At 44.2% G+C, this 27,100-nt stretch overlaps 1 protein-coding gene across 2 annotated transcripts; it reads left to right on the top strand.

Annotated features, from left to right (window-relative positions):
• Positions 1–22,472: 22,472 nt before the first annotated feature.
• LOC110685224 lies at positions 22,473–27,089 on the top strand. Of its 2 annotated transcripts, none has more exons than XM_021861712.1 (4): positions 22,473–22,725; positions 23,830–23,900; positions 25,826–25,912; positions 26,706–27,089. In XM_021861712.1, the coding sequence occupies exons 1-4, from the start codon at positions 22,611–22,613 to the stop codon at positions 26,724–26,726; spliced, it is 294 nt and encodes a 97-aa protein (XP_021717404.1). In that variant the 5' UTR covers positions 22,473–22,610; the 3' UTR covers positions 26,727–27,089. The 2 variants fall into 2 exon arrangements, with proteins under 2 accessions (XP_021717404.1, XP_021717403.1); XM_021861711.1 differs by having other exon boundaries at positions 22,479–22,725; positions 26,703–27,089.
• The last annotated feature ends 11 nt before the right edge of the window (positions 27,090–27,100 follow it).

Genomic DNA, 27,100 nt, shown 5'->3' with positions numbered 1-27,100 from the left:
TTAAACTAAACAACTACTCTAATCAAGCAAGAAATTAAGAAAGAACAATAATTGAGATAGAGTTTAGAATGCTTATTGAAGTATTGAAAAGGAATCCAAAACAATGTCACTTTGCATCTTCATCTTCTTCAATCCACCATTGAAGCTCTTCACTTTCTCTCTCTAAAATACCCTAAATTACTCTTAATCTACATTGCAAAGTAAAAAAACAAAGATTAAAACTAAATCTAAGCCTAATTTATGTGAAGATTGATGGAGAGATGTTAGGGTTTAACCCCTCAAAGAGGAGAGAGAAAACCCCAAAGAAACCCACCACCAAAACTTCTAAAAAAAAGAGGAGAGGAAGAAGCGTTTAAAAGACCCGTAGCTGCTCGTGCGCGCCCGCGATATTTGCCTGCGCGCCCGCGCACTGGGATTGGCCTGACAGCGACATTCATTTTCAAACGGCCATAACTTCTGTTCTAGGAGTCTTCTATGGGCGTGCAACCTACCGTTGGAAAGCTCTTTAAGTCTAGTTTCCAATGCAACTTGAATCACTTCAATCCAATTTGTAGATAAAAAGTTATGGCTAAAAGAGTGAACAAAGGTTAGCTTTGGAGTTCAGGCCCTTGAGCGCCCGCGCCTATCTTAGGAGCGCCCGCGCCTATCTTAGGCGCGCCCGCGCCTAAGCCGCGCCCAAATCGCGCCTACATTCTGCCTCCTTCAATATTTTCAACCCCAATGTTAGGCACGCCCGCGCTTGGTTTGGCGCGCCCGCGCCATTCTGAAAGCGCGACCCGCGTTGTCCGCATGGCCTTGCTTGCTTGCTCCTTAACTTCCTTTGTAGCTCTTCAAATGAACTCCAATTCTCCAAGCTCTTCATTCTCTCAAAATCAACTCCAAAAGCCTACAAAACACGAGGAAAAGCACAAAAACATAATAAAGAGAGAAACAGAGCAAAAGGGGTACAAACAAGGGACAAACGTAGAAAAATACGGCGATTAGAGGATCTAAATAGTGGCATAAATGCCACTTATCAAATTCCCCCACACTTGCCTCTTGCTTGTCCTCAAGCAAGAACAGAAGCAGAAACAAAAAGAAAGAAAAAGGATCTAATAACACTAAAAGGAGAGGGGTGAAAAAGAATATACACTAACTCACTTTCGTAGGAATCACGGTTGTTTTTAGCGTAAACAACAAGCCATTTAAACCTCAAAGTCGCCTATGAGGACGAGTGTGCTCTCGTAAGGGTTTCCAAAGAGTTTAACCCATAACTCTACACATAAAGCAACATAAACAAGGCAATGCATAGACAAATAAAATAAACACAAAAACAAGACGTTCTTGGTGGACTTTTTGGAACGAAACAAGCACCAATGAATGCACAACTTTCTAAACAAATAAGGGTATGCACGTTCCAAGATGTTTAGGGTTGAAAGAAACATAGACTAAGCTAAGCATAGAGAACTAAGAGCCGTACAATTCACCTTTCATCCCAAACTAGCTAGCCGCGTTCTCTCCACTAGCTTCAAGTCAACCATTAGGTGGGCTTCTCATGGTTCCTCGAAGGAACCGGAAAAAGATAAAGAAATGAAAACGATGAGAAGGTTATCCCTACGTCTTGGCTATGCACTGTCTCTCTATAAGCTTGACAACTATCTTCCTCCATCGATAAAGACTAAACTATATAGGATCTAAAGGTCTTTTATTGGTTGTAAGGGTATGCTTGGGGTGTAAGGTGGGAAAAATTTTGAAAATTTTAAAAATTTGGTGGTATTCCCCCACACTTATTCAATAAACACACACTTACAAGACTAAGAAACAGGACTCCCCCACACTTGAACGGAGCATTGTCCTCAATGCTCAAACACGAGGGATATGAAGGTTTTTTTTTTTTTTTTTTTTTTTTTTTTTTTTTTTTGGTCCTTACCTTATTTGAGTAAGGACGGCTTTTCATAAGCATTTGCTCTTATTTCACTGAATAGAATCACAGTTTACTCACTTGCTTGACCAAAGAACTACAACTTTCTCATTTGCGTTCAAAATCAACACAAAACAATTCTCAAACCAACATGCTTCACATAAACAAAAGGTTTAGGGGAACAAAAGGTCATTCGGTTTGTAATGTGGCTCAAAATCAAGAAAGGGAAATAGGCTCAAAGGGTTAGAAAGAGGGGCAAATTTAAAAGAAAACCAATTTTGTAACAAAACAAAAAGAAGGATAAGAAAATGAAAAATGCCTATTTCCTCCCTTAAAGGGTTCGGTCACGATCTCGGGTAGATAGAAGTCAAACTCTGGATTGAAAAATGCATAACCAAGGATCCAAATATGCCACTCAACAAAGTTGATGAAGGCTAGAACAAATAAACCTCACACGGGATTTGTATAGCAATTACCGACCTAAGGGGTTCATATCCACTATGGAGAGCGACACCGTCTTACCACAACCATGGATTAAGGCTACAAGTATCCCAAAGTTCTTAAAACCGCTACCTTAGCATTAAAATATGTTTAACTCAACCCAAAACACTCTCAAACCGTGCATACCATTACCAATTAGGAAGGAAAACATTCAAGGACACAAGTTCAAAGTAGTAAGACCAAAACAAGAACGGATCAAAACACATATGCAAACTTGCCTTGTTTTCAAAGGAAAAGACGCTATACAAACAAATATTCACAAAACGAGAACAACTTGAGAATGTATATACAAATTGCGCTAGAAGAGAGCATGATCATCATTTTTAACAAATAGCAACCAAATAAGAAAGCTCAAATATTTTTGGAATTTCCCCCTTTTTTTTCCTTTTTTTTTTAAACAAAAAATAAAAAAAAAAGAAAAGAAAATATTCGCAAAGACCTAGACTCAATAAGGTAATACAACAATAATGGAAGCCGTCCCCGGCAACGGCGCCATTTTGGTGAAGGATAATTAGGTCGTTGGACTAACTACCCTCAACCAAACAATATTTATAAACCTACACCTACACTAAACAAGTTTAGTGGTAAGTAGAGGGTCGAACCACGGAGACGACATAAACACTATCAACACCACCACCAATTAAGCTAGGTCAAAGAGATAGGATGGATAGAACAATAAACAAAAATGAGATTTATATTAAGTTAAACTAACACCAAGGGAGAGGGTCAAACATGACAATGATCTTCAATAAAGTTAGGCAATGGAAATGAGTTTACATGCGAACCAAATATCTCATATAAGGCAATACCAACAATACCATCTAACCACCTATCGGGGTCAAAGGCTTTCCCAACTTAACACATGCTCATACTATCGTCATAAGCTGTGAAAGTTAAGGTTTTTGCATAGAATCGATCACCTAATGGATATCCCTAAGTTACACTATCGTCATAACTTGGTTCAATCCACCCAATTACAACACATGATTGGCCATTCACATGGAGTAATTAGTAAAACATGGTTACAAGGTATATTTAATCACATATAACCAACATTTGTCTAGCCTAATACATTCAAGATTCACCACATGCTATCACCAATCCCTTAGTAAAGGGAATTACTCACTAATCATGAACAACTAACACAAAACCCAACAAGAAGAACAAAGAGAAGCAATTAAACTAAACAACTACTCTAATCAAGCAAGAAATTAAGAAAGAACAATAATTGAGATAGAGTTTAGAATGCTCATTGAAGTATTGAAAAGGAATCCAAAACAATGTCACTTTGCATCTTCATCTTCTTCAATCCACCATTGAAGCTCTTCACTTTCTCTCTCTAAAATACCCTAAATTACTCTTAATCTACATTGCAAAGTAAAAAAACAAAGATTAAAACTAAATCTAAGCCTAATTTATGTGAAGATTGATGGAGAGATGTTAGGGTTTAACCCCTCAAAGAGGAGAGAGAAAACCCCAAAGAAACCCACCACCAAAACTTCTAAAAAAAAGAGGAGAGGAAGAAGCGTTTAAAAGACCCGTAGCTGCTCGTGCGCGCCCGCGATATTTGCCTGCGCGCCCGCGCACTGGGATTGGCCTGACAGCGACATTCATTTTCAAACGGCCATAACTTCTGTTCTAGGAGTCTTCTATGGGCGTGCAACCTACCGTTGGAAAGCTCTTTAAGTCTAGTTTCCAATGCAACTTGAATCACTTCAATCCAATTTGTAGATAAAAAGTTATGGCTAAAAGAGTGAACAAAGGTTAGCTTTGGAGTTCAGGCCCTTGAGCGCCCGCGCCTATCTTAGGAGCGCCCGCGCCTATCTTAGGCGCGCCCGCGCCTAAGCCGCGCCCAAATCGCGCCTACATTCTGCCTCCTTCAATATTTTCAACCCCAATGTTAGGCACGCCCGCGCTTGGTTTGGCGCGCCCGCGCCATTCTGAAAGCGCGACCCGCGTTGTCCGCATGGCCTTGCTTGCTTGCTCCTTAACTTCCTTTGTAGCTCTTCAAATGAACTCCAATTCTCCAAGCTCTTCATTCTCTCAAAATCAACTCCAAAAGCCTACAAAACACGAGGAAAAGCACAAAAACATAATAAAGAGAGAAACAGAGCAAAAGGGGTACAAACAAGGGACAAACGTAGAAAAATACGGCGATTAGAGGATCTAAATAGTGGCATAAATGCCACTTATCACCCCTCTTAAGATAGAGTAAAATACTCAATGGAGAGTAGCCGGCTGTAAAGGTACAGGCGGCATGCCCCTCTGAAGATAGAGTAAAATACTCAATGGAGAGTAGCCGACTGTAGAGGTACAAACGGCATGCCCCTCTTAAGATAGAGTAAAATACTCAATGGAGAGTAGCCGACTGTAAAGTTACAGGCGGCATGCCCCTCTGAAGATAGAGTGAAATACTCAATGGAGAGTAGCCGACTGTAAGGTACAGGCGGCATGCCCCTCTTAAGTAAGATTTAAACATGGAGAGTAGCCGACTATTTGTTAGTAGGCGTGCCCCTCTTAGTACAAAATTGAATATTAAGTGCAAACTTTTATTAAGTAGCCCTTGATTATTTACATCATTCAAAAGAAATATTTCTTAAGATTATCTACATTCCAAGTTCGAGGCAACGGTTGTCCGTCTGGTGTTTCCAGCCGGTAGGTACCGTCCCTGACCTCTTCACAGATTCGGTAGGGTCCTTCCCAGTTGGGAGTTAGTTTGCCAGACTCATTAGCCCTACCAACTGCTTCCATTTTTCTAAGTACAAAGTCCCCCACTTTGAGTGGACGCCTGTATACTTTTTTGTTGTATGATCTAATCATTCTCAGGCGGTAAATTTCATGGCGCAAGACAGCATTGCCCCTCCTTTCAGGAAGTGAGTCTAATGCCAGGCACATGGCTTCCCAGTTTGCCTCTTCGTCATATAGCATTACTCGAAGAGTCGGCTCGTAGTGTTCTATTGGAAGAACAGCTTCCGCAGCATAAGTTAGGAGGAATGGAGTTTCTCCATTTGCCCCTTTTTCAGTCGTCCTAATGGCCCAGAGAACATGTGGTAATTCATCCGCCCATAGGCCGCCTGCTCGTTCAATCTTTTTCTTGAGACCGTCTGAGATGATTTTATTAAAGGCTTCTACCTGGCCGTTTGCTTGTGGACGGCCGAAAGATGCAAAGTAGTGTGCAATTCCTTGGTCACCCAACCAGCTTTTGAGAACAGGCGTCTCAAATTTGGGGACCATTATCAAAAACCATAGACATGGGAACCCCGAACCGAGTGATGACATTTTTCCAAATGAATGAAATTACATCCTTCGTCTTGATTCCCTTTACAGCCTCCGCCTCTACCCATTTAGTGAAGTAGTCGACGGCAACAAGTATGTACCTCCTTCCGCCTGTAGCAGGCGTATATGGACCCAGAATGTCCATGCCCCACTTAGCAAACGGTAGTGGGCTATGAATGGTAGTGAGGTCAGTAGCCGGACGGTGAATTAGTTTGCCAAACCTTTGGCACTTGTCACATTTTTTCACCATCTCCATCGCATCTTCTTCTAAAGTAGGCCAAAAGTAGCCCTGCCGCCTTGCCCGTTGAGCAAGCGTCCTACCGCCTATATGGGAAGCACAGTAACCAGAATGAAGATCGTCCAGTATCTCTCGCCCCTTTTCTGGAGTAATACACTTTAAGAAGGGTTGAAGGTACCCCCTTTTGTGAAGTTCTCCCTTTATTATTTCAAAGCTGGTTGCTCATTTTTTCAGTGCTGCCGCCTGTTGATGATCATCCGGCAGGGTACCCTTTGTCAGATATGCCCTGATTGGATCCATCCAGGTTGAGCTTCTGTCTAAGATTCCAATAGGTTCTTCCTCAATGCTTCTCCTCTCCATTACATCCCAAAAAACAGTTTGAGGAGTATCACAGGAGGCGGATGATGCTAATTTTGAAAGTGCATCCTCCTGGTTGTTTTCTGATCTCGGCACTTGGGTCAGATGGAAATCCTCAAGGGAGACGACTGCTTGTCGGACCGCCTGTAAATACTTGATCATGGCCGCATGGGTTGCTTCGTATTCGCCATTGTACTGACTCACTATCAATTGTGAATCGGAACAGGCGTCTATTTTTCTTGCCCCTGTCGCCTTGCACATGCGGATTCCGGCTAGTAAAGCTTCATATTCTGCCTCATTGTTTGAGGCCTGAAAACTGAAGCGTAGAGCATACTCGTACCTGTCGCCCTCCGGCGACTGACATATGACGCCTGCTCCACAGCCATTTTAAGTAGAGCTTCCGTCCACATATACCTTCCAGACTTGGTCTGGAACTTGAGAGTCAGGGGGACGAGTCATCTCAACAATAAAGTCAGCAAAGGCTTGCCCCTTCACTGCTTTTCTAGGCTCGAAAGTAACTTCGAGGCTCTGAATTTCTATGGCCCATTTGATCATTCGGCCTGACGACTCCATGATGGTCAGTGGCCGCTTGATAGGTTGGTCTGTATACACGACGACTGCATGTGCCAAAAAGTAGGGCTTCAATTTTTTAACAGCCATGAAGAGTGCAAGACCAAATTTCTCCACTAAGCGATACCTCAACTCGGCATTTTTCAGTACGTGACTAACAAAGTAGACCGGGAGCTGACAGCCGTCTCTTTCAGCAAGGAGAACAGCGCTTAACGCATGATCAGAGACGGCCAGGTGCATGTAGAGTACTTATTTGGGCAAAGGGCTGACCAGCCTCGGCAAGGAATGCAAGTGAACTTTCAATTTCTGGAAGGCGCCCTCAGCATCCGGCCCCCATTCAAACCTTGCCTTTTTCTTAATTGCCTGGAAAAAGTATAAGCATTTGTCGCCTGATCGGCTTAGAAATCTTCCCAAGGCCGCCAGACAACCAGTTAACTTTTGAACCTCTCGGATGGTACGAGGCGACTGCATGTCAATGACCGCCTGCACCTTCTAAGGGTTCGCCTCTATTCCTCTCTGATTGATAAGGAATCCGAGAAATTTCCCAGACTCAACTCCAAAGACACATTTCTTGGGATTGAGCATGACATGGTGCCGCCTGAGTGTGGCGAAAGTTTCTCGGAGGTCCGACAGATGATCTTTCTGAAGTTTAGTCTTGACAATCATATCATCAATGTATGCCTCGACGTTTCTCCCAATCTGATCAAAGAACACAGTGTTTATCATTCGTTGGAAGGTAGCCGGGGCATTCTTAAGACCAAACGGCATGACCGTGTAACAGTATAACCCCTGATCAGTGACGAAGGTCGTCTTCCCCTGATCTTTCTTCCATAAAGGAATTTGATGGAAACCAGAGTAGGCGTCCATAAAGCTCATCAAAGCATGGCCGGCTGTTGAGTCGACCAGGTTATCAATTTTAGGCAGAGGGTAACTGTCTTTGGGGCACGCCTTGTTTAAGTCTGTGTAGTCTACACACATTCGCCAAGTGCCATTCGGCTTTTTAACAAGCACCACATTTGCAACCCAGTCTAGGAAGTAACATTTCCGAATGAACCCTGCGTCAAGTAATTTTTTAACTTCGGCGGCTGCCGCCTGACTTCTTTCTTCGCCATGGTTCCGCTTCTTCTGCCTTACCGGCTTCTTTTTCGGATCCACGGCCAGTTTATGTACTGCCAGATCAGGACTAATGCCTGGCATTTCATGGACTTCGAATGCAAAGATGTCCTTGTATTCTTTCAATAGTTTGTGAAAGTCGTCACCCAGGACTCTTAGAGCAGTCGTCCCAACTTTGAATGTTCGGTCAGGACGTGAGTCGTCTAGGATCAGGTCCGTATGCTCACCAGCCGGCTGAGGGCGGAATTCATCCGACCGCTCCTCTGCCAATGATTGTTATTTTCTGTCTTTTCTTGCGGCCCCTGTCTGGGATGCCTTTCTCTTCTTGCCGCCTGCTTTTTGAACAGGCGCACTCTCCTTGACATTGTCAAGGTCTATTTTTGCACCACTCGACCCAGTTTCCATAACGGTGGGCTTGACATCCCAGAGATAGCACTCTCGGGCCATCCTCTGATCTCCCCTTAGGGACCCGACTGTTCCATTATCCCTCTCAAACTTGAGCAACATAAGAGATGGGATTATAACAGCCTTGGAATTATTCAGGGTTGGTCGTCCCAGAATCATGTTGTAGGCCGAGAGTTCTTCTACTACCAGGAACCGGACTACCATGTGTCGTCCTTCCCCTTTTTCGCCCAGACGGATGGGTAAATCCACTCGTCCCACTGGGTGGACGACTCCTCCTCCAAACCCTACTAAAGGGTGGGAGGCCGGATGTATGCAATCAGTCTGATATTTTAGTTTCGACAGACATTTTCTACTGATGAGATCTGAGGAGCTTCCGGTATCTATGAGGATTCGGCCAACTCTCTGGTTGGCCACTTTACATTCAATAACGATAGGGTCGTCATGCGGCCCTCTTACCCCTCCTAGATCTTCTTCAGTGATGACAATCTCAGGAAATGAATATTTGAACGGCCGTTCTTGGTGAACGGAATTTACATCTAACCGCCTGATATTGTCTTTGTTGCCCCTTATAGTGGGGCCGCCTCCTGAGAAGCCGCCTGCAATGGTGTAGACGACTGCATCATCTGTATCGGAGCTATCGGCCTGTTGATTCTTTTTGGCCGACTGCTTTTTTGAGGAAGTGTTCCCCGTAGATTTCTTGACATAAGTGTCAAGATCACCTTGCTTAGCCAGGCGGTCCAGATACCGCATGAGACTGATGCAGTCATTGGTGTGATGACCAACATCTTCATGATAAGCACAGAATTTTTCTTGGTTCCGGTTGTTTGCAGAACCCTTCATGGGGACCGGCTTCTCAATTGAGATCCGTCCCTTGATTTCTTTTAGGATAAACTGGTTATCCTTGTTAAACGCATACTTTGGGGAGTATGGTTTGAATTCTTTTTTCTTTTTCTAGGCCGGCTGTTTAGAGGAATCTGCCGCCTAGACCTCTTTTCTCCTCTCATCTTTGTTTGACGACTGTTTCTGTCGTCCTTCTCTTTTGTCGGACCTTTTCCCGTCCGACTGTTTTACCGTACAAAGATCAGTTTCCTGTATATAGGCTTCCGCTTCAATCAAGGCCTCTTGAAGAGTCGCCACCCTCTTTCGGACCAAATCAAATTTGAAGGTCGACCCGTCCTTGAGACCTCTGAAAAAGTCAGTATAGGCTACTTCATCCGGTAACCCTTGAATCTGTATTCTCATCAGGTTAAACCGCCTGATGTAAGAACGAAGCCCCTCCTTCTCGCCCTGCTGAATTGTTCCTAAATCAAGGGTCGTCTTCTTCGCAGGGATGTTCATGGCGAAGTTGGAGGTGAATAAGTAAGCAAGCGTCCTGAAGCTATTTACACAACCAGTCGGCAGGTTGCCGAACCATTGTTGTGCGATTCCTTTGAGAGTCGCTGGGAAACACTTGCACCAAGTGGGATCATCCAACCCTTGAAGGTACATCAGGTTGGTGAAGGCCATAAGATGGTCTTCTGGGTTAGTGGTGCCGTCATAGGCGCCTACTAATACATTTTTCACTTTGGCCGGCTGAGCGGCTTCAGTAATTTCCTTGGAGAAGGCCGACGGCTGTTCACCAAGTCTAAGCAACCGTAGCTGCCAGTCCATAGGTTGGACGTTTTTTGCTGCATGTCCACCAAACGGAGGTGGCTGCAAAAAATAATGTTGTTGCGGCACAAACGGTAAGTTTGGTACCGCCTGGTCGCTATGAAAGCCAGACTGACGGGAGGTGCCGCCTGACTGACTCTCATGATACGACTGAGTATGCCTCATCGAGGTATTTCGCAGACTGTCTTGGAAGTTTGAAGTAGAGGCCGACTCTGACAATCGGTCACTCTTCTTCTGCTCTAACAGTAGCCGAACGTCTGTGTATGATTTCCTCGACCCGTCCGCCTGAATATGACGAACAGGTTTCCTATTTCCTGGAGTAGGAAAACGGTATTTTGTGAAATCAAGGGCAGTCGGCTCCCGCTTCCTAGATTTAGGATGAGGAGTCGCCTCTCGCCCTTGAACTGGCTTCCTCTTCAGTGAAGTGGAAGATTTCTTAGCCGACTGCTCCTTGTCTAGAGCAGGCGGCTTCTTGTTCATCAACTCTTGAATTTATCCCTTGAAGTCCCTCATGAAGGTCATGAGTTCATTCCTTGTGATGGGAGCAGATCCATCAGTCGGCTGCTGCCGAACAGGCGGTGCGCCTGCTGGCTCGCTTCCTGTTTGAAGATGTTCCCGTTCCCTCCTTTCGGTATGACAGGTACGTCGGGCCCTTAGGGTCCCGTCTGAAGCTGTGTGAGCTTCAACTTCAAATTCACTCTCAGTATCGTGGTCCGAGTGAACTTGAGGGTCGTCTAGGGGACGCCTCTCTTCAGGAGTCGGTACAGACTTGGATGCCATCTCAGAAGTACTCTCCCCACAGACGGCGCCAAATGTTTCGGGGTTTTCTGATGTCCTGCGGGAGAGTTACAATTCCGAGACTGGAACCGGACGCCTGTATCTGCAAAACAACGGAGACTCCTGGTGGTGGGAGCTCCGCCTCCAACGGTCAAGTTAGTACTTGATTAAGGAGTAATTAATGCGGAAATTAAAGTGATTGGGTCTCTCTAGGTGAGAGTGTAGGTAATCTGCTTTGTTAGCGTGATCAGCCTGTTATATCTGTAATCCCTCCTTAATGAGGATTAAGGGAGGTATTTATAACCTTGGGAAACGTGCCAATCCTAGGTTTAGGTTAACCTAGGGCTGATTGGGCTTCCCTCGGAAGTTGGGCCTGGGTGGCCGGTTTCTCCATTAGGCATGGAGTATGCCACGTGTCATGACATAATAGGTCCAAGGTGGACGAATAAGCGCGTGCCACGTGGCAAGCCCTGACAGTTCCAACTAGGGGACACTTGGCAGGACCTGATTGGCCCACGTGGCGCATTCCGATTGGTGGGAGCAAAATCCCCTAATCAGGAGGCCTCGCATTATCGAGGTTGATGAAAGAGTTCGGTGTAAGAGTGAAGCACGCGTCGAGGGTATAATTCTTATCCTTACTCTTAATTGTGTTTTAATTATGTTTTGCTTGTATTAGATGCATTAATTATGGGGGCGGATCTTGGGGGGTTTCTTTCCGCATAGTGAGGGTCACTACGAAACCTAACAGTCCCAAAAGGCTGAATTAAGGCCATGGCCGAGAAGTTAGGGACCTTTCAGGCGGACTATGTAATGGGTCCTGATTACTTTCTATCAGTGCCGGATGTTGAAGATACAGTAGTCTGGCCTGAGGGGGCCAGCTATGGGGACGCCTGTGTTAGATGCTATGAGGCGGCCATTAAGGCTGGTTTAAGATTCCCCTTGCATCCGGTTGTTCAACAAATCCTTGATGGGTACCAGGTGGGGCTCTGGCAGTTGGCCCCAAACTCGTGGTCCAACATTCTGGGCTTTGTGGCTGGCTGTGAAATGTATGGGGTTGAACCAAATTTTGCAGCGTTCGCCCAAATGAACTATCTGAGTCGGACCCCAAAAGCAAGCGCTACCGGGTGGTACCAAATTTCCAGCCATAAGAGCTACTAGATGACAAGGGGGAACAAGAACAAGTGGAAGGACTGAAGGAACACCTTCTTCATTGTTTCTAGCCCCAACAAACTTCTTAACAAGAGGTACAATAGGTGGAATAGGGATCCACCTCTCCTTGCAGGCGGCTCTAGCCTGCCGCCTGTTCCTTGTAAAGCCAAGGAGGAGATCCTTGATTAAGGTCTCTTCAAAGTATAGATTATAGCCAACTCTGCTATAGGGGTACGAGAGTTAATCCTCTTAAACCGCATACCCAAATTCAATTGGTTATATGATGAGTATTTCCTGGCCGCCTGTGGCCTAAGTGAACGGACCACTAGAGGTAATCAGCTCTTTTTATGTTCTTGCATTTTTTGTTTTTGCTTGAATTTTTACTAACTCTGTGATGCATTTTGTATGTGAAGCCATGGACAAAATCTCTGCTTTTAAGAAGGCGGCCGCCCTTCTTCGCGCGGTTATTATTGGCCAGAAGCGGCCCTTTACCGACTCTCCATCAAAGGAGTAGTCCAAGGTGAGGTTCCCACACTTGTAAAGATTCTTTGTGCTTTCCCCCTTTTTACCATACTAATAACCTTTTCTTGTCGCAGGACGGGGCACCTAAATCTTCTCCCTCCCAGCAGCCGAACCCCAAGGTTCGGAAACAGACGGCTGGAAGTACGCCTGGTTCTACCAAGAAACATCTGGCTGAAAAGCAGGCGCGGACCCCTCAAGGTGGGTCAAAACAAACAACCGTCCCTAGGGACACTCGGCCTCCACGAGGTATAATTGGTTTAAATTTGTCAATCTTTCTTAGATCAGGCGGCCCATTACTTTCCCCTTGTCTAATTTTCCATGTTTTCTATTGCAGGCGGCCATCAGGAGCCGGACTTGGTCCAGATGGCCAAGCCCATGGTCAAGGCTATTCCCTCAGATGACAGGGAATCAGTCAGGGGAGTCGGCACCCTTGACTTGGACTCTATCATGGGTCTACTCTCTGAGGTAGACTTGATGAATTTTCTTCGACATTGAGCAACATTAGCATTTAAGTGCTGCCTGTTTCTTATAAAATCTTGACGCCTGTTTTGTTGATTCGCAGGCCTTGTTTCGTGTTTATGGTCTCCGCCGTCCCATCACCAAAAAGAACAAGGAGGTAAAGGTTGCGAAGGCCATTGCCGCCTCTGATTGTGACCGGGCAATGTTTCAGATTGCCCAAAATGAGATTTTGACAACTGACATTCTGTATTATCACGTGACTGCCACCTTAGAGGTCAAAGCCGAATTGGAGGCGGCCAAGAAGAAAAACTTGGAGCTGGAGAAGGCGATTAAGGACCTTCAAACCCAGTTGCAGCCGCTGAAGCATGCAAAACATGCGGCCGAAGAGCTTAAAAAGTCGAACTAGATCTCAAGGAGCGCCTGTCAACCCAGGAGGCGGCCTTAACCAAGCAACTCGGCGCTAAGGCTGAGTCCGAAAAGATGGCCCTAGCCCAGGACATGATGGAGGACTCTTCGGCCATCATGAAGATGACCTGGACTGCCCTCTTCCTAGACTCAGACTATGAGCAATGGGAGTCTAAATTCGCCGCCTGCACTGAAGAATATAACATCAAGATTATGCAGCAGGCGAACGATGAGGATGAAGCGAAGGATGAGGCGGTCGGCTCCTCTTCTGAAGGTGAGGATGAAGATGAAGAGGAGGAGGGGGCGGACGCCAACAAGGGGGAGACTGAGAAAGAGGAGGCGGACGCCCACCAAGAGCAGGCGCCGGCTAATGAGCCACAAGAGAGTGTGCTTGAGGAGCAGGTGCCCATTGCTGAAGCTGATCAGGCGGCCGCCGTTACTGAAACCCCTCTCTCCAATGCTTAAGCTGCTTATTTTTCAACTCTTCTTCGGCCTGCGTGCCGTCCTCTTTTTTTTTTTTTTTTTTGTATCCCTTTACCCGACCAAGGGGTCGTGGTCTATAAATATTTTTGCCGGCCACCATGGCCGGCCGTTTATGAATGAATTTTGGCCACTATTTAGTCGTCTTGTCCAGCAATCTTAATTTTGTTATTTCTCTTTGCCAAGTGTAGAATGTCTTTAATAGCCACTTGTTTATCATGCCGACCATTCTTGCTTGTTGTCCTCCTTTTTGCATCAAAATTTGCATTTGAATGTTTTTAAATGTTTGAATGTTGCTAAGTATAGAAAACGTCTTAGTGGCTGTCGCAACCAACTGAAATTGTTGCCCCTGGCCGACTGATTGTTTCTTTATCAGTCAGTCGGTCATAAGTTCAGTCGGCCTTCCTTGAAAGATTGGGATAGCAGACTTTCCATACTTAGATCATTTTAGGAATATTATTCAGGCCGCCTGTTGGTCGCGCTTGAGCACAGGCGGCTGTCTTGAGGGTTTTGAGAAATGGTCGTAGTAGGCGTAATTGAGGGACTAAGTACCAAGATCTTAGCAGGATTCCCCAAGACTTGGACCATTGTGGGTAGCCGCCTAGTTGAGGAACAGTCGTCCTAATTCTGTAGACCTGGCGTTGGTCTTATAAGGGCCCTACCTAGGTGGTTGGGCGCCTTTTTTTTAATTGTTTTTCAAGTTTGATGGAGACAGGCCGTCTGTAAACGGGACGCCTACTTTGATGGGTTCCGCCTATATTTGCTACAGACGTTCCCTTATTAGGTCTAGAAGGAACAGTAGTGAACGGCCGCCTGTTTTCAAGAACAGGTGGCCCTTTCTTACTTTTGGTTCCATTTCTAGGTGGCCTTTTCTTACTTTTGGTTCCATTTCTAGGTGGCCTGTTTTCAAGAACAGGTGGCCCTTTCTTTTGTTTGAGTAGTAGGGGGGTCAAGCAGCGGAGGCCGCTTGACTTCCATTTGGCAAGTTTCATTGGACAGACCGCCAAATTATGCCAAAATGTTTGGTAAAGACAGGCCGCCTGTTCACGTGGACGAGGCGCCTGGTCTGTACAACTGCGCCTACATTGGTGGACCTAGTTGGAATAGTGGCCAAGTACCCTTGTTTGCCAAAAAACAAGTGTTCTTGTTCCTTTTAGGTTCCAAACTAGACTGTGTGACTATGAGTCTCCCTCGGGGCTACTCAGTCTCCGTCACTGATTTGAGTAGTAGAGGTACCAGGCAGCGTAGACCGGCTGGTCCCCTTGATTCGCCAAGTTTTGCTTGGCTAATAACTCAAAAGGTACTGTCTGCATTTATCCCAAGTAATGTCAAGCGGTAATCCGACTCAGATGTGAACTAACTACCACTGGTTTGGTTAGTAGTAGAGTTATCTTTATCTCAAGGGTAAACGGGTACGGGGTTGTCCTTGAGGACAGTCGTTAGGGTCCGTTTGTTTGTGGTTTATAGAGCATTATTCCACCCAAAAAGGTGCTGCTCTCTGCGATGAATCTCATCCGGAGGGATGTCACCGGACGCCTGCTATATTGCTAGGACAGGTCGTATTAGTTTAATTTTTAGATAAGATCAGTCGGCCTGACGCCTAGGCTGACCATCCGGCCATAGGCCTTGTTTAGTTCGTAGATGCTAAGTTACCGTAGACTTTGGAGTGTAGGAGAGTAGTCGTCTGTTTTAGGTTCAGGCGACCCTCTTCTATGGAGAGTAGCCGACTGTATGCTCAGACGGCATGCCCCTCTAATGAAAGAGTAAAATACATATTGGAGAGTAGCCAACTACTGTACAGGCGGCGTGCCCCTCTGATAAAATTAAAGTACAGAGTATTGAAATAATTACAAGTTTTATTAATAACCCTTGTACAATTACATAATTTAGAAGTAATACTTCTTCAAATTGTCTACATTCCATGTTCTAGGTAGGAGTTGGCCGTCTGGTGTTTCAAGGCGATAGGTGCCGTCTCTAACCTCCTCATAGATCCGGTAGGGTCCTTCCCAGTTGGGAGTTAGCTTTCCCAACTCATTAGTCCTACCGACTGCTTCCGTTTTTCGTAGTACAAAGTCCCCCACTTTTAGTGGACGCCTGTGTACTCTCTTATTATAAGCTCTTGTCATTCTCAGACGTAGATCTCATGGCGTAGGGTTGCGTTGCCCCTTCGCTCGGGGAGTGAGTCCAATTCTAGGCGAATGGATTCCCAATTGGCAGCCTCGTCATACACCATGACACGAAGAGTCGGCTCATAATGCTCAATGGGTAGAACAGCTTCTGCCCCATAGGTCAGGAGGAATGGGGTTTCCCCAGTCGCCCCTTTTTTAGTCGTCCTTATGGCCCAGAGAACATGTGGTAGCTCGTCTGCCCATAGGCCGCCTGCTTTTTCAATCTTTTTCTTGATACTGTCAGAGATAATCTTGTTGAACGCTTCTACCTAGCCGTTTGCTTGGGGTCGGCCAACTGATGCAAAGTTGTATGCAATTCCTTGATCCCCCCGCCAGTTCTTGAGAACAGGCGTCTCGAACTGAGGACCATTATTAAAGACCATTGACATAGGCACCCCAAATCGTGTAATGACATTCCTCCAAATGAATGAGATAACGTCATTGGTCTTAATACCTTTGACAGCCTCGGCCTCTACCCATTTGGTAAAGTAGTCGACTGCAACCAGGATGTATCTCCGGCCGCCTGTTACGGGTGTATACGGACCCAAGACGTCCATGCCCCACTTGGCAAATGGTAAGGGGCTATGTATGGCCGTCAGTTCTGTGGCCGGACGATGGATTAGCTTGCCAAACCTCTGACACTTGTCGCATTTTTTCACCATCTCCATAGCGTCTGCTTCTAGGGTTGGCAAGAAATATCCCTGCCACCTGGTTCTACAAGCTAGGGACCTGCCGCCTACGTGGGAGGCACAGTACCCCGAGTGCAAGTCCTCTAAGATCTCTCGCCCCTTTTCCGGGGAGACACACTTGAAGAAAGGTTGGAGATAGCCCTTTTTGAAGAGTTCCCCTTTATGCATTTCAAAGTTGGACGCCCGTTTTTTCAGCAGGACCACCTCTAAGTAAGTAGGCGGTAGGGTGCCATCTGTTAGGTATGCCCGGATGTCATCCATCCAGGTGGAGCTTTTGTCTAGGATCCCAATAAGGTCCTCCTCGATGCTTCGTTTATCCATTACTTCCTAGAAAACCGTCCTTGGTGTGTCGCAAGAAGCTGATGATGCCAATTTAGAGAGGGCATCCGCCTGGTTATTCTCATACCTGGGCACTTGATTTAGGTGAAACTCTTCAAGTGTCCCGGCCTCCTGCTTTACCGCATGTAGGTACTTGATCATGGCCGGATGTGCGGCTTCGTAGTCACCATGGTATTGGCTTACAATCAGTTGTGAGTCAGAACAGGCGGCTATCTTCCTTGCCCCGGCCGCCTTACACATGCAGATGCCAGCCAAAAGGGCTTCATATTCCACCTCATTGTCCGAGGCTTGGAACTTAAACCGTAGTGCGTACTCGTACCTGTCCCCTTCAGGGGACTGACATATGACGCCTGCTCCACAACCGTTCATTGTAGAGCTCCCGTCCACATAGACTTTCCAAACTTGTTTAAGATCAGTCGGTCTGGTTAGTTCCACTATGAAGTCAGCGAATGCTTGCCCCTTCACCGCTTTCCTTGGCTCAAAAGTGATCTCTAGACTTTGGATCTCGATGGCCCATTTTATCATTCTGCTTGACGACTCCATGGTTGTCAGTGGCCGCTTGATTGGCTGGTCGGTGTAGACCATAACCGTGTGTGCCAGAAAATAAGGCTTCAATTTTTAACTGCCATGAAGAGGGCAAGGCCAAATTTCTCAACCATAGGGTACCGTAACTCAGCGTTCTTTAAGACGTGACTGATGAAGTAGACCGAGAGCTGGCAGCCGTCCCTTTTAGCAAGGAGGACGGCACTAAGGGCATGGTCAGAGACTGCTAAATACATGTATAGTACTTCCTTGGGTAGAGGGCTGACCAGCCTTGGCAAGGAGTGCAAATGTTGTTTTAATTTTTGGAAGGCCGCCTCTGCATCCGGCCCCCATTCAAACATGGTCTTCTTCCTGATAGATTGAAAAAAGTAAAGGCATTTGTCGCCCGACCGGCTGAGGAACCTCCCCAATGCCGCTAGGCAACCCGTAAGCTTTTGCACTTCTCGGACAATGCGGGGCGACTGCATGTCTATGACCGCCTGTACTTTCTCGGGGTTAGCCTCTATCCCCCTTTGATTGATTAGAAATCCGAGGAACTTCCCAGACTCAACACCAAAAACACATTTCTTAGGATTGAGCATGACCTGGTGCCGCCTGAGTGTGGTGAATGTTTCTCGGAGGTCGGCTAGGTGGTCCGTCCGGAGTTTAGATTTAACAATCATATCATCTATGTACGCCACCACATTCCTTCCAATCTGGTTGAAGAAGACCGTATTTATCATTCTTTGGAAGGTGGCAGGCGCATTCTTTAGTCCGAACGGCATGACAATATAGAAAAATAACCCCTGATTTGTGACAAAGGCCGTCTTCTCTTGATCTTTTTTCCACAGGGGTATCTAATGGAAGCCTGAGTAGGCATCCATGAAGCTCATCAAGGCATGGCCGGCTATAGAGTCGACCAGGTGGTCGATCTTTAGGAGTGGGTAACTGTCTTTGGGACATGCCATGTTCAAGTCTGTGTAGTCTACACACATGCGCCAGGTCCCATTCGACTTTTTGACAAGTACTACATTCGCTACCCAGTCTGGGAAGTAACACTGTCGAATGAATCTTGCATCCAACAATTTCTTAACCTCGGCGAATGCCGCCTGGCTTCGTTCTTCACCATGGTTCCTCTTTTTTTGCCTGACCGACTTCTTTTTGGGATCCACAGCAAGCTTATGTACGGCCAGATTCGGACTTATGCCTGGCATCTCATGAACTTCAAATGCAGATACATCTTTGAATTCCCTTAGCAGTTGGTGTAGGTCATCACCAAGTTCAGCAAAAGCAATCATCCCGACCTTAACAGTTCTCTCAAGGTGAGTGTCATCCAGGACGATGTCTACATGTTCACCAGCCGGCTGAGGGCGGAATTCATCTGACCGCTCCTTGGCCAATGATTGCTATTGTTTTCCTATTCTTTCGGCCTCTAGAGGGGTAGCCTTTCTCTTCTTGCCGGCTGCTGTTGGGGCAGGCGCGGCTCCCTTGACTTGCTCTAGGTCTGTAGTCTCCCCACTGGGGCCGGCTGCCTCCACAGTGGGTTTGATGTCAGAAAGATAACACTCCCTGGCCATCTTCTTGTCTCCCCTATGGGAGCCGACTGTTCCATCATCTCTCTCAAACTTGAGAAGCATGAGAGATGGAATGATAACATCTTTTGAATTATTCAGGGTGGGTTGCCCTAAGATCATGTTGTAGGCCGACAGTTCTTCCACCACCAAGAATCGGACCACCATGTGACGGCCCTCCCCTTTCTCACCCAAGCGGGTAGGCAGATCCACCCGTCCAACTGGGTGTACAACCCCTCCTCCAAATCCCACTAAGGGATGGGAGACTGGGTGTATGCTGACGGGCTTGTACTTGAGCTTTGCCAAGAACTTGTTGTTGATGAGATCAGATGAACTCCCGGTATCTATGAGAATCCGGCAAACTCTCTGGTTGGCCACCTTGCATTCAATTACAATGGGGTCGTCATGTGGCCCCCTGATTCCCCCTAAGTCTTCCTCAGTGATAACAACTTCTGGAAATGAACTTTTGGAGGTCCGTCCCTGGTCGACGGAGTTAACATCTAGACGTTATAGGTGTCGCCCTCTTCCGGTCCGCCTGTTTCCGTTTAGGGTGGTGGGTACCCTTTGATTTCTTGACATAGGAGTTGAGATCTCCTTTGTCTGCCAGGAAGTCCAAGAGGCGCTTGAGGCTGATGCACTCATTGGTGTCATGACCAATGTCCTCATGGTAATAGCAATATTAATCTTTGTTCCGATTATTGACGGAACTCTTCATGGCGGTCGGCTTCTCAATTGAGAGTCGGTCCTTGATTTCCTTGAGGAGAGTCGGTCCTTGATTTCCTTGAGGATGGCATAGCTATCATTGTTAAACTCATACTTGGGGGAGTATGGTTTAAATTCCTTTTTCGTCTTCTGGGACGGCTATTCAGAGGAGTCGGTCGCCCAGACTTCTTTTCTCTTTTTCTCTTCTTTATTTGGCGACTGCTTTGGTCGGCTCTCTCTTTTGTCGGACTTCTTGTGGTCCGACTGCTTTCCAACATTGCAGAGGTCGGTCGCCTGAATGTAGGCGTCCGCCTCCATCATTGCTTCTTGGAGGGTGGTCACCCTCTTTCTGACGAGGTCGAATTTGAAGTTCGACCCGTCCTTCAGACCTTTGAAAAAGTCTGTGTAAGCTACGTCATCAAGTAATCCCTGTATCTGAATTCTCATCAGATTGAACCTCTTGATGTAGGAGCGCAGTCCTTCCTTCTCTCCCTGCTGCATGGCCCCCAGGTCAAGGGTGGTCTTCTTAGCAGGAATGTTCATTGCAAAATTTGACGTGAACAAGTAGGCGAGGGTCTTGAAATTGTTAATACACCCGGCCGGCAAGTTGCCGAGCCATTGCTGGGCGACGCCTTTCAATGTGGACGGGAAACACTTGCACCATGTGGCATCATCCAATCCTTGGAGGTACATAAGGTTGGTGTACGCTATCAAATGGTCTTCTGGGTTGGTAGTGCCATCATATGCCCCTACCAACACATTTTTTACTTTGGCCGGCTGGGCGGCCTCTATTATTTTCTTAGAGAAGGCGGAGGGCTATTCTCTAAGTTTGAGCAACCTAAGTTGCCAGTCCAAAGGCTGAACATTCCTTACCGCCTGTCCTCCAAAAAAAGTAGGCTGTATGAAATATTGGGACTGCGGAACGTATGGTTGAGGAGGCACATACGGGGCCGCATGATGTTTCTGGGAACTAGAACGAGAGGAGGCTCCGGGCTCTCATAATTTGATTTTGAATACCTCAGGGAGGTATTATTTAGACTGTCTCGAAAATCAGACGTAGAGGCGGACTCTGACAGTCGGTCATTCTTCTTCTGCTCCAGCAACATTCGAGCATCGGAGTATGTTCTCTTTGACCCGTCCGGCTGAATATGACGGATGGGCTTTCTCTTCCCTGGTGAGGGGAAGCGGTACTTGGTTAGGTCGATCACTGGCACCTCCCTCTCCCTAGGCTTAGGGTAAAGAGTCGCCTCCCGATCCTTTACAGGCTTCTTCCTCCCAGATTGGGAGGGTCTTCTGGCCGACTGTTCCTTTGGTGGAACGGTCGCCCTTTGTTGATAAGCTCCTGGATCTCCCCCTTGAAACTATTCATGAAGGTCATGAGTTCGTCTCTGGTGATGGAGGCAAATCCCTCGGCCGCCTGTTGATGATCAAGCGGCTGGCTGGCTGGTTTACTATTTATTCCAGCCAGGCAGTCCTGCCGTTCCCTCCGTTCGGTGGGACGAGTGTGTCGAGCTCTTAAGGTCCCGTCAGAGGCCGTATGAGTCTCTACTTCAATTTCATTGTCAGTATCCTGGTCCTTCTAGACCAGGGGGTCGTCCATGGGACGCTTCTCACTTAGAATCGGTACAGACTGTGATTCCATCTCGAAAGTACTCTCCCCACAGACGGCGCCAAAATGTTTCGAGGTTTTTTTATGTCCTACGGGAGAGTTACAATTCCGGGACTGGATCCGTGCGCCTGTACCAGCAAAACAACGGAAACTCCGCCTCCGACGATCAAGTTAGAACGTGTTTAAGGAGTAAAAAGGTGCGGAAAGTAAAAGTGATCTGGTTCCTCTAATGGGAGGAGTGATCGAGGTGTGCAATTAATGCTAAGTCTAGTCTAGCAAGTAGTATGCACGAGGGTTTAGGCTTCTCTTGATGAGATGATTAATTCATTCTCCATGTGTTTAATGAAGGCTAATTACTGTATTTATAGCCTCGAAATACGTGCCCAATACTAGGTTAGATGGTAAACCTAGGACAGATTAGACTTGCCTCGGGATTTGGGCCTATGATGACCGTTTTCCAGGTTGGCAATCTAGGTGCCACGTGGTGTGGCATGGTTGGTCCACGTTGAACCTCCTGGAGTATGACACGTGGCAGCCCCGTGAATGGTCCACGTGGCAGGTGCTGACTGGACTACGTGGCGGGGAAAACTCCCCTAAACACCTTGAGTTTTAATAATAGATTATAGATACTCCCTCTATTTTTAATTACTTGCTTCACTTTTCATTTTAAGCCGTTATTAATTACTTGCCCCTTTTCTTTATTTGGAAAACTTTTACAATATTTAATTTATTTCTCTCAAATAGTGGACCCTACATAAATCATATTTTATTATTTTCATATTCTCTCTCCTCCAATTCTCTCAACAACATTTTCTTTTTACAATTTTTTATTTTTCAATCAACCCTAGTACCTCCATATTTTATTATTTTTCCTAAAACTCTACGTATGAAGAAATAGAGCGTAATTAAAAACGGAGACTCGAAAAGAATATCAACTTATGTATCTTATGACATTTGAAAAGGACAAAAGTCCATTGTGCCCCTAGATATGGTCCATCCCGGGTAGCAGGCTATCAATTCAAAGGTTTCTACCGTATCCGTTTTGTATCTGTACCCAAAGCCATTTCTTACCCGAACTCGTGCTAGTTTCAAGTTCCCACTTTGATGTTAGAACTTAGAACCAGAAGTCCAGAACCACCGTAAATCTCACTTTCCTTCTACTCGTCTCATTTATCTCTCTCTCTTCTCTTTCTCTCTCTTCAACAACAATGGCATCTCGTATTGTGGCGGCTGCTCGTCAAGCTGCTTCCATCACCCGGATCTCCTCATCCCAACAACCTCTTCCTCGCCTGGTTCAACGCCGTGGCCTCGCTGGTGCCGCCGGTAATTTTTCGATTTATGAATCGTGATTTTCCTTTCAATTTGTTTGTATTCGATCTTTCTTTTAACTACGCAATATATGGTTCGACATTTGTATTTTGAATGATTTTCTATAATTTTTGGAAGAAAAAAGTCAATCCTTTTTTATATATTGTGATATTGAGTTGATTATGAATGTTGATCGTGATTTAATTTAATTTTTTTATTGTTGAATGGGTGTTTGATTAAAGTATTTGAAATCAAAGTGATAATTGGAATACAAATGTCAGCTGATTAATTGAATATTTAATGTAGTTTACATTTTGTATGATTTTCAATTGCGTTAGGTATTTTTCGGGTTTGGAGAGAGTCCTTGAAAAGGGGAGATTTACTCAAAGATTCAATCCCAAGTTTTGGGTACGAGCCCGGTGTTAACGAACTATATTGGATTCCACATTGTATTTAGATGTTTATTATATTACGCTACGATGTATGTAAAAATGTAAAATGAAGCTTGTTGTGAAATGAATTGATTTATTAGGGTTTTTTGTATTATTAGTATTTGCCTCTTTATGGGTTAGTATTTTGATTTTTCAACTTCAGAAATAGCAGACTCATTGTTAAACAATTTAAAAGATCTAGGGGCAAAGTAACATTCATTAAATGTAATATAACTCTTCGATTCAACGACCCTTTAGTTTAAACACTGATAATCTGGTCGTTGTAAGTGTCATAATTTAAGTTATAGAACGGTTATTGCCAAAAATGACTAGTTAACTTCATACGTTCCATGTCAAGGAAATAAAAAAAAACACATAGTGGAGTAGACTGTTGAATTTTGCTACAATGTGTGCTTAGCTCTGAACATTTTCTTGAAATTTTTTTATTTCCATTTTGAATTGCATACTTCTTGGCATGTATTTATATGACATCTGTTGTGGTTGAGATGCAATAGGAACCTAATTTCCTGGCCAAAACTTCAATGTGGATTTGTCTTTGGCTTTGTAGTTCTAGATAACTGAGAACTCCACTGGGTTAGACCCAAAAATCAAGTGTCACTTATAAACTATTGTCAGCTTCTAAACATTTAGCTATGTGTTCCATGATGTATTGTATTATTCATTGCAGATCACCACGGGCCAGCAAAGGTAAACTGCTGGCAAGAACCAAGGAATCCTGCTAACTGGAAGGAAGAGCATGTGAGTATCTAATGCTGTGTATTATATACCTTTACCGTGTTTGTGTAATACCAAGCCTGCAATGATATTTGAGTGTTGATGAAATAAGCATTATTATATTATGCTATGTTGCTGGTTCTGGTCTGATTATTCAGTTTTACATGTTAATTAGTTAATGATAGGCTGATAGCTAATTTTGGAAAATTATTTAACATAAAAGGTATCAGAGAAGCTTATATTTCAAGTTTGATTTGATTTTCTGTGACAAACAGAATTTATCCTAGGATTGTAAATTCTTCTTCTGTGTATTGCCACACCTCTTCTCTGATAGCCCTCTAGTCTTTTTCTATATTGCGAACTTGATATCTCTAAACATATTCTTGAGTTTATTCCCACTTAGGATAAATGTGGCCCTTGTTTTGTGAAAGCCATGTAAACATTTTAAAGTTTATGAGGCTCATTCTGGGCTTATTGACTAAGGTTTTCTCAATTTCATCTCTTAAATGAAAATATTATCCATTTGGACACTCCCAGGGTCCTAAACGGCATCAATACACTCTTCTTTTTTGATAAAGTAAATATTTCACGGGAAAACTAGGTAAGTTTCCAGAATAGATGGGTGGGTAGAGTGGAGAAAGGTGGTTTAAAGTGGAGAGGTATGTATAGGACAATCTGTTGAGGAGCATGTTTATGCTTGAGAGACATTGTAGAACCCTGTCTGCAACATATTAATATCCTCATTCCCTTGGAGCAAGTATTCAGCACAAATGTCTGCTCATCAGTCATCAACTCGTACGCTGTTTCAGAGAAGTACATCAAATGTCATTTGTGCATCACTGTAATTAGGATGATCAACCCTTTTCAATCAAGGAAAGTTGTACAACTAACATAATTGGTTCTTACTCGGCTAATTTTTTAATTTTTATCCGTCTTGCAAAAAAATTGTTATACTTCCTCCGTTTCTCAAATATTGCACCATGGGGAATTTTATGCATCCCAATGTACATTTTCACTTTTATTATTAATTATACAAGCGTGAAAATTATAAGAAGTTGATCTTATGAAAGTATATATTGAGACAAATGTAACAGGACCCCACATAGCTGTCTTTTTCTGATGTATGAATCACTACGTCGTTGGATTATGTGAATTGTGTTAAAAGTGCAAATGGTGTAGTTTTTAGGGAATGAAGTATAATGCTTGATTGCTTGGCATATGTTTTTATGTAAGAGTATTAAGAAGTTATAACAAAGATGTATTTATGGATTCATATGTTGTAGAAAGTTTTAATTAAGGCTGGTTGAGCAGTATTGGAGATAGGTGCAGGTTGTATACACTATTGCTTTCACGTTCATATTTACTAATGGTTGTTGAAAAGTAGTTGCATGCTTCTGTGGGAACACCACTTATGCCTTGCCAGCTGACCACATTCAGAATAGTGAACAATATAACTTGTTTTTCTGGATGAAGTTTTCAAAGTAGCTTAGCTCTACTGGGCTGGGCTTACTTTTCTGTTTTTTTTTTCGAGGAAAAATCTTATCTGTATTTGGTCAAATTTTTTTTTTTGTTTATTTTTTACTAGAAGGATTAGGCTGGGGTAACCCTTTCTGTGGTTCACAAGGAAGGATATATAGTAAGACCCGTTTTATGCTAGAGCTAGATCCTTTCAGTTGTGCCAATTATTTTTTGACATGTGCAAGAGAGGAAGAGTGACAAAAAGGTCTATGCATTGTTTTATCTCTTTGATTTTGTACGGGTCAGAATATAATTTTTGTTTATAAGAAAATAATTTTTGTTTGTCTTCTGTTTGATTTGTTTTGACTGTATCTGTTGTTTGTGAGGTTTTCTTCACACACTCTCTTTCTCTCACTCTTGGAGCTTCATTTTTTTTTTGTGTATAGAGCCATAGAGGAACTACTAACTTGAGTTTATGTTGTATTGTGCAGTTTGTCATTGTATCCCTCACTGGATGGGGTTTGCTTATCTTTGGAAGCTACAAGTTCTTTACTAAGGGCAAAGGCAAGACAGAGGAGGTATTTTTTTTTCCCTTAGAGATCTTAATGTTTTCAGTGCTTACTAGGATCTGCATGGGAGTCATCTTAATTTATTCATTTGATAGTATCTGAACAAAGAGCTGTCTTGAGACAGAATAAACTTATATGTTAAACAATGTTTAGCTTTGCAAGCAGTGGTTTATCAATATATTATGTAGTACTCCTCATGTCTATTAATGATAAGCCACACTTTTATATTTAGCTGTCCCAAAATTAAAGGCTACTTTCTATCTGTAATAAGATAAACTTAAAAGTGTCCATGATACTTTTACACTATGTTTGGATAGTTATCGTGGAAGGATGTGGAGGAGGGAAGTAGAGTGAAAAGAGAGGGAGGTGAAAGAGAGGGGGGGTCGGGGGGGGGGGTGGTTGAGCTTTAATATCCTAATTCTTTCCAAGATTAGAAGGTTTTCGTTTATTTATGGAAGGATAATAGATCTTCCCTTCCCTTCTGGGTTTCCCTTTCCCTCCAAATTACCTTATCCAAACACACTCGTAATGAAACCATGAACTGATTTTTATTATTGAAGAGTAATTTATGAAAAGTTGAGTTGTGAAAATGTAAATGTTGAAAGTTCTTGTACAATCAAATAGTCAATTCTGTAAAAATGACCCCTAATTAAGTGTGGCTTTTTGTTCAAAGGTGGAGTAAATATTTTTGTTCTTTGTGCAAGTGTTGTCCTGATACCTATATCCTCTTTATTGGATGTTAGATTGCCTTATGATTTACTGAATGTTTCTTCTTATTCTGTTTCACTATCTCCTATAGAAGGTGGCAGCGGCTTCACAGTAGAACAATCATGAACTTCAAGATGCTTTAGCAATAAAGTCCGTGCTCAAAACTGTTCAACCAGGTGGATGTTTTCTGATATTCCAATTGTTGCCGGTTAGATAGTTTTGGAGCAAACAAATGTGATAAATGGATTTTTGACAATTTGAAATGTTGATGATAAACATATAATTGTCTAAATTAGTGACCTCCTTTGAATTTACCATAAATACCAATTTACTTTCTCATTTTCTTTATTATGGTCTGCTGCTTCTGTTCATGGATTTAGGACAGCATACGACCAGTTTGTTGTATCTTATGGTTCAAGAAATTGAGTGGATGATGTCAGCAACTTTATTTGTTTGCAAATGCCAAAATTTCCCGGAATGATGTACAAG

This window comes from Chenopodium quinoa, unplaced genomic scaffold (assembly GCF_001683475.1).
Source record: "Chenopodium quinoa cultivar QQ74 unplaced genomic scaffold, ASM168347v1, whole genome shotgun sequence".
Taxonomy (NCBI): domain Eukaryota; kingdom Viridiplantae; phylum Streptophyta; class Magnoliopsida; order Caryophyllales; family Amaranthaceae; genus Chenopodium; species Chenopodium quinoa.
Note: the sequence above shows the minus strand (reverse complement) of the source record. Positions and strands in the feature narration are given on the sequence as shown.

Bases quoted from the DNA above. Each gene is read 5' to 3' on its own strand.
- LOC110685224 (XM_021861711.1), top strand. From the start codon at position 22,611: ATGGCATCTCGTATTGTGGCGGCTGCTCGTCAAGCTGCTTCCATCACC. The intron at 22,726-23,829 runs GTAATTTTTCGA...TATTCATTGCAG, and splicing joins TGGCCTCGCTGGTGCCGCCG to ATCACCACGGGCCAGCAAAG. The intron at 25,913-26,702 runs GTATTTTTTTTT...TATCTCCTATAG, and splicing joins GCAAAGGCAAGACAGAGGAG to AAGGTGGCAGCGGCTTCACA.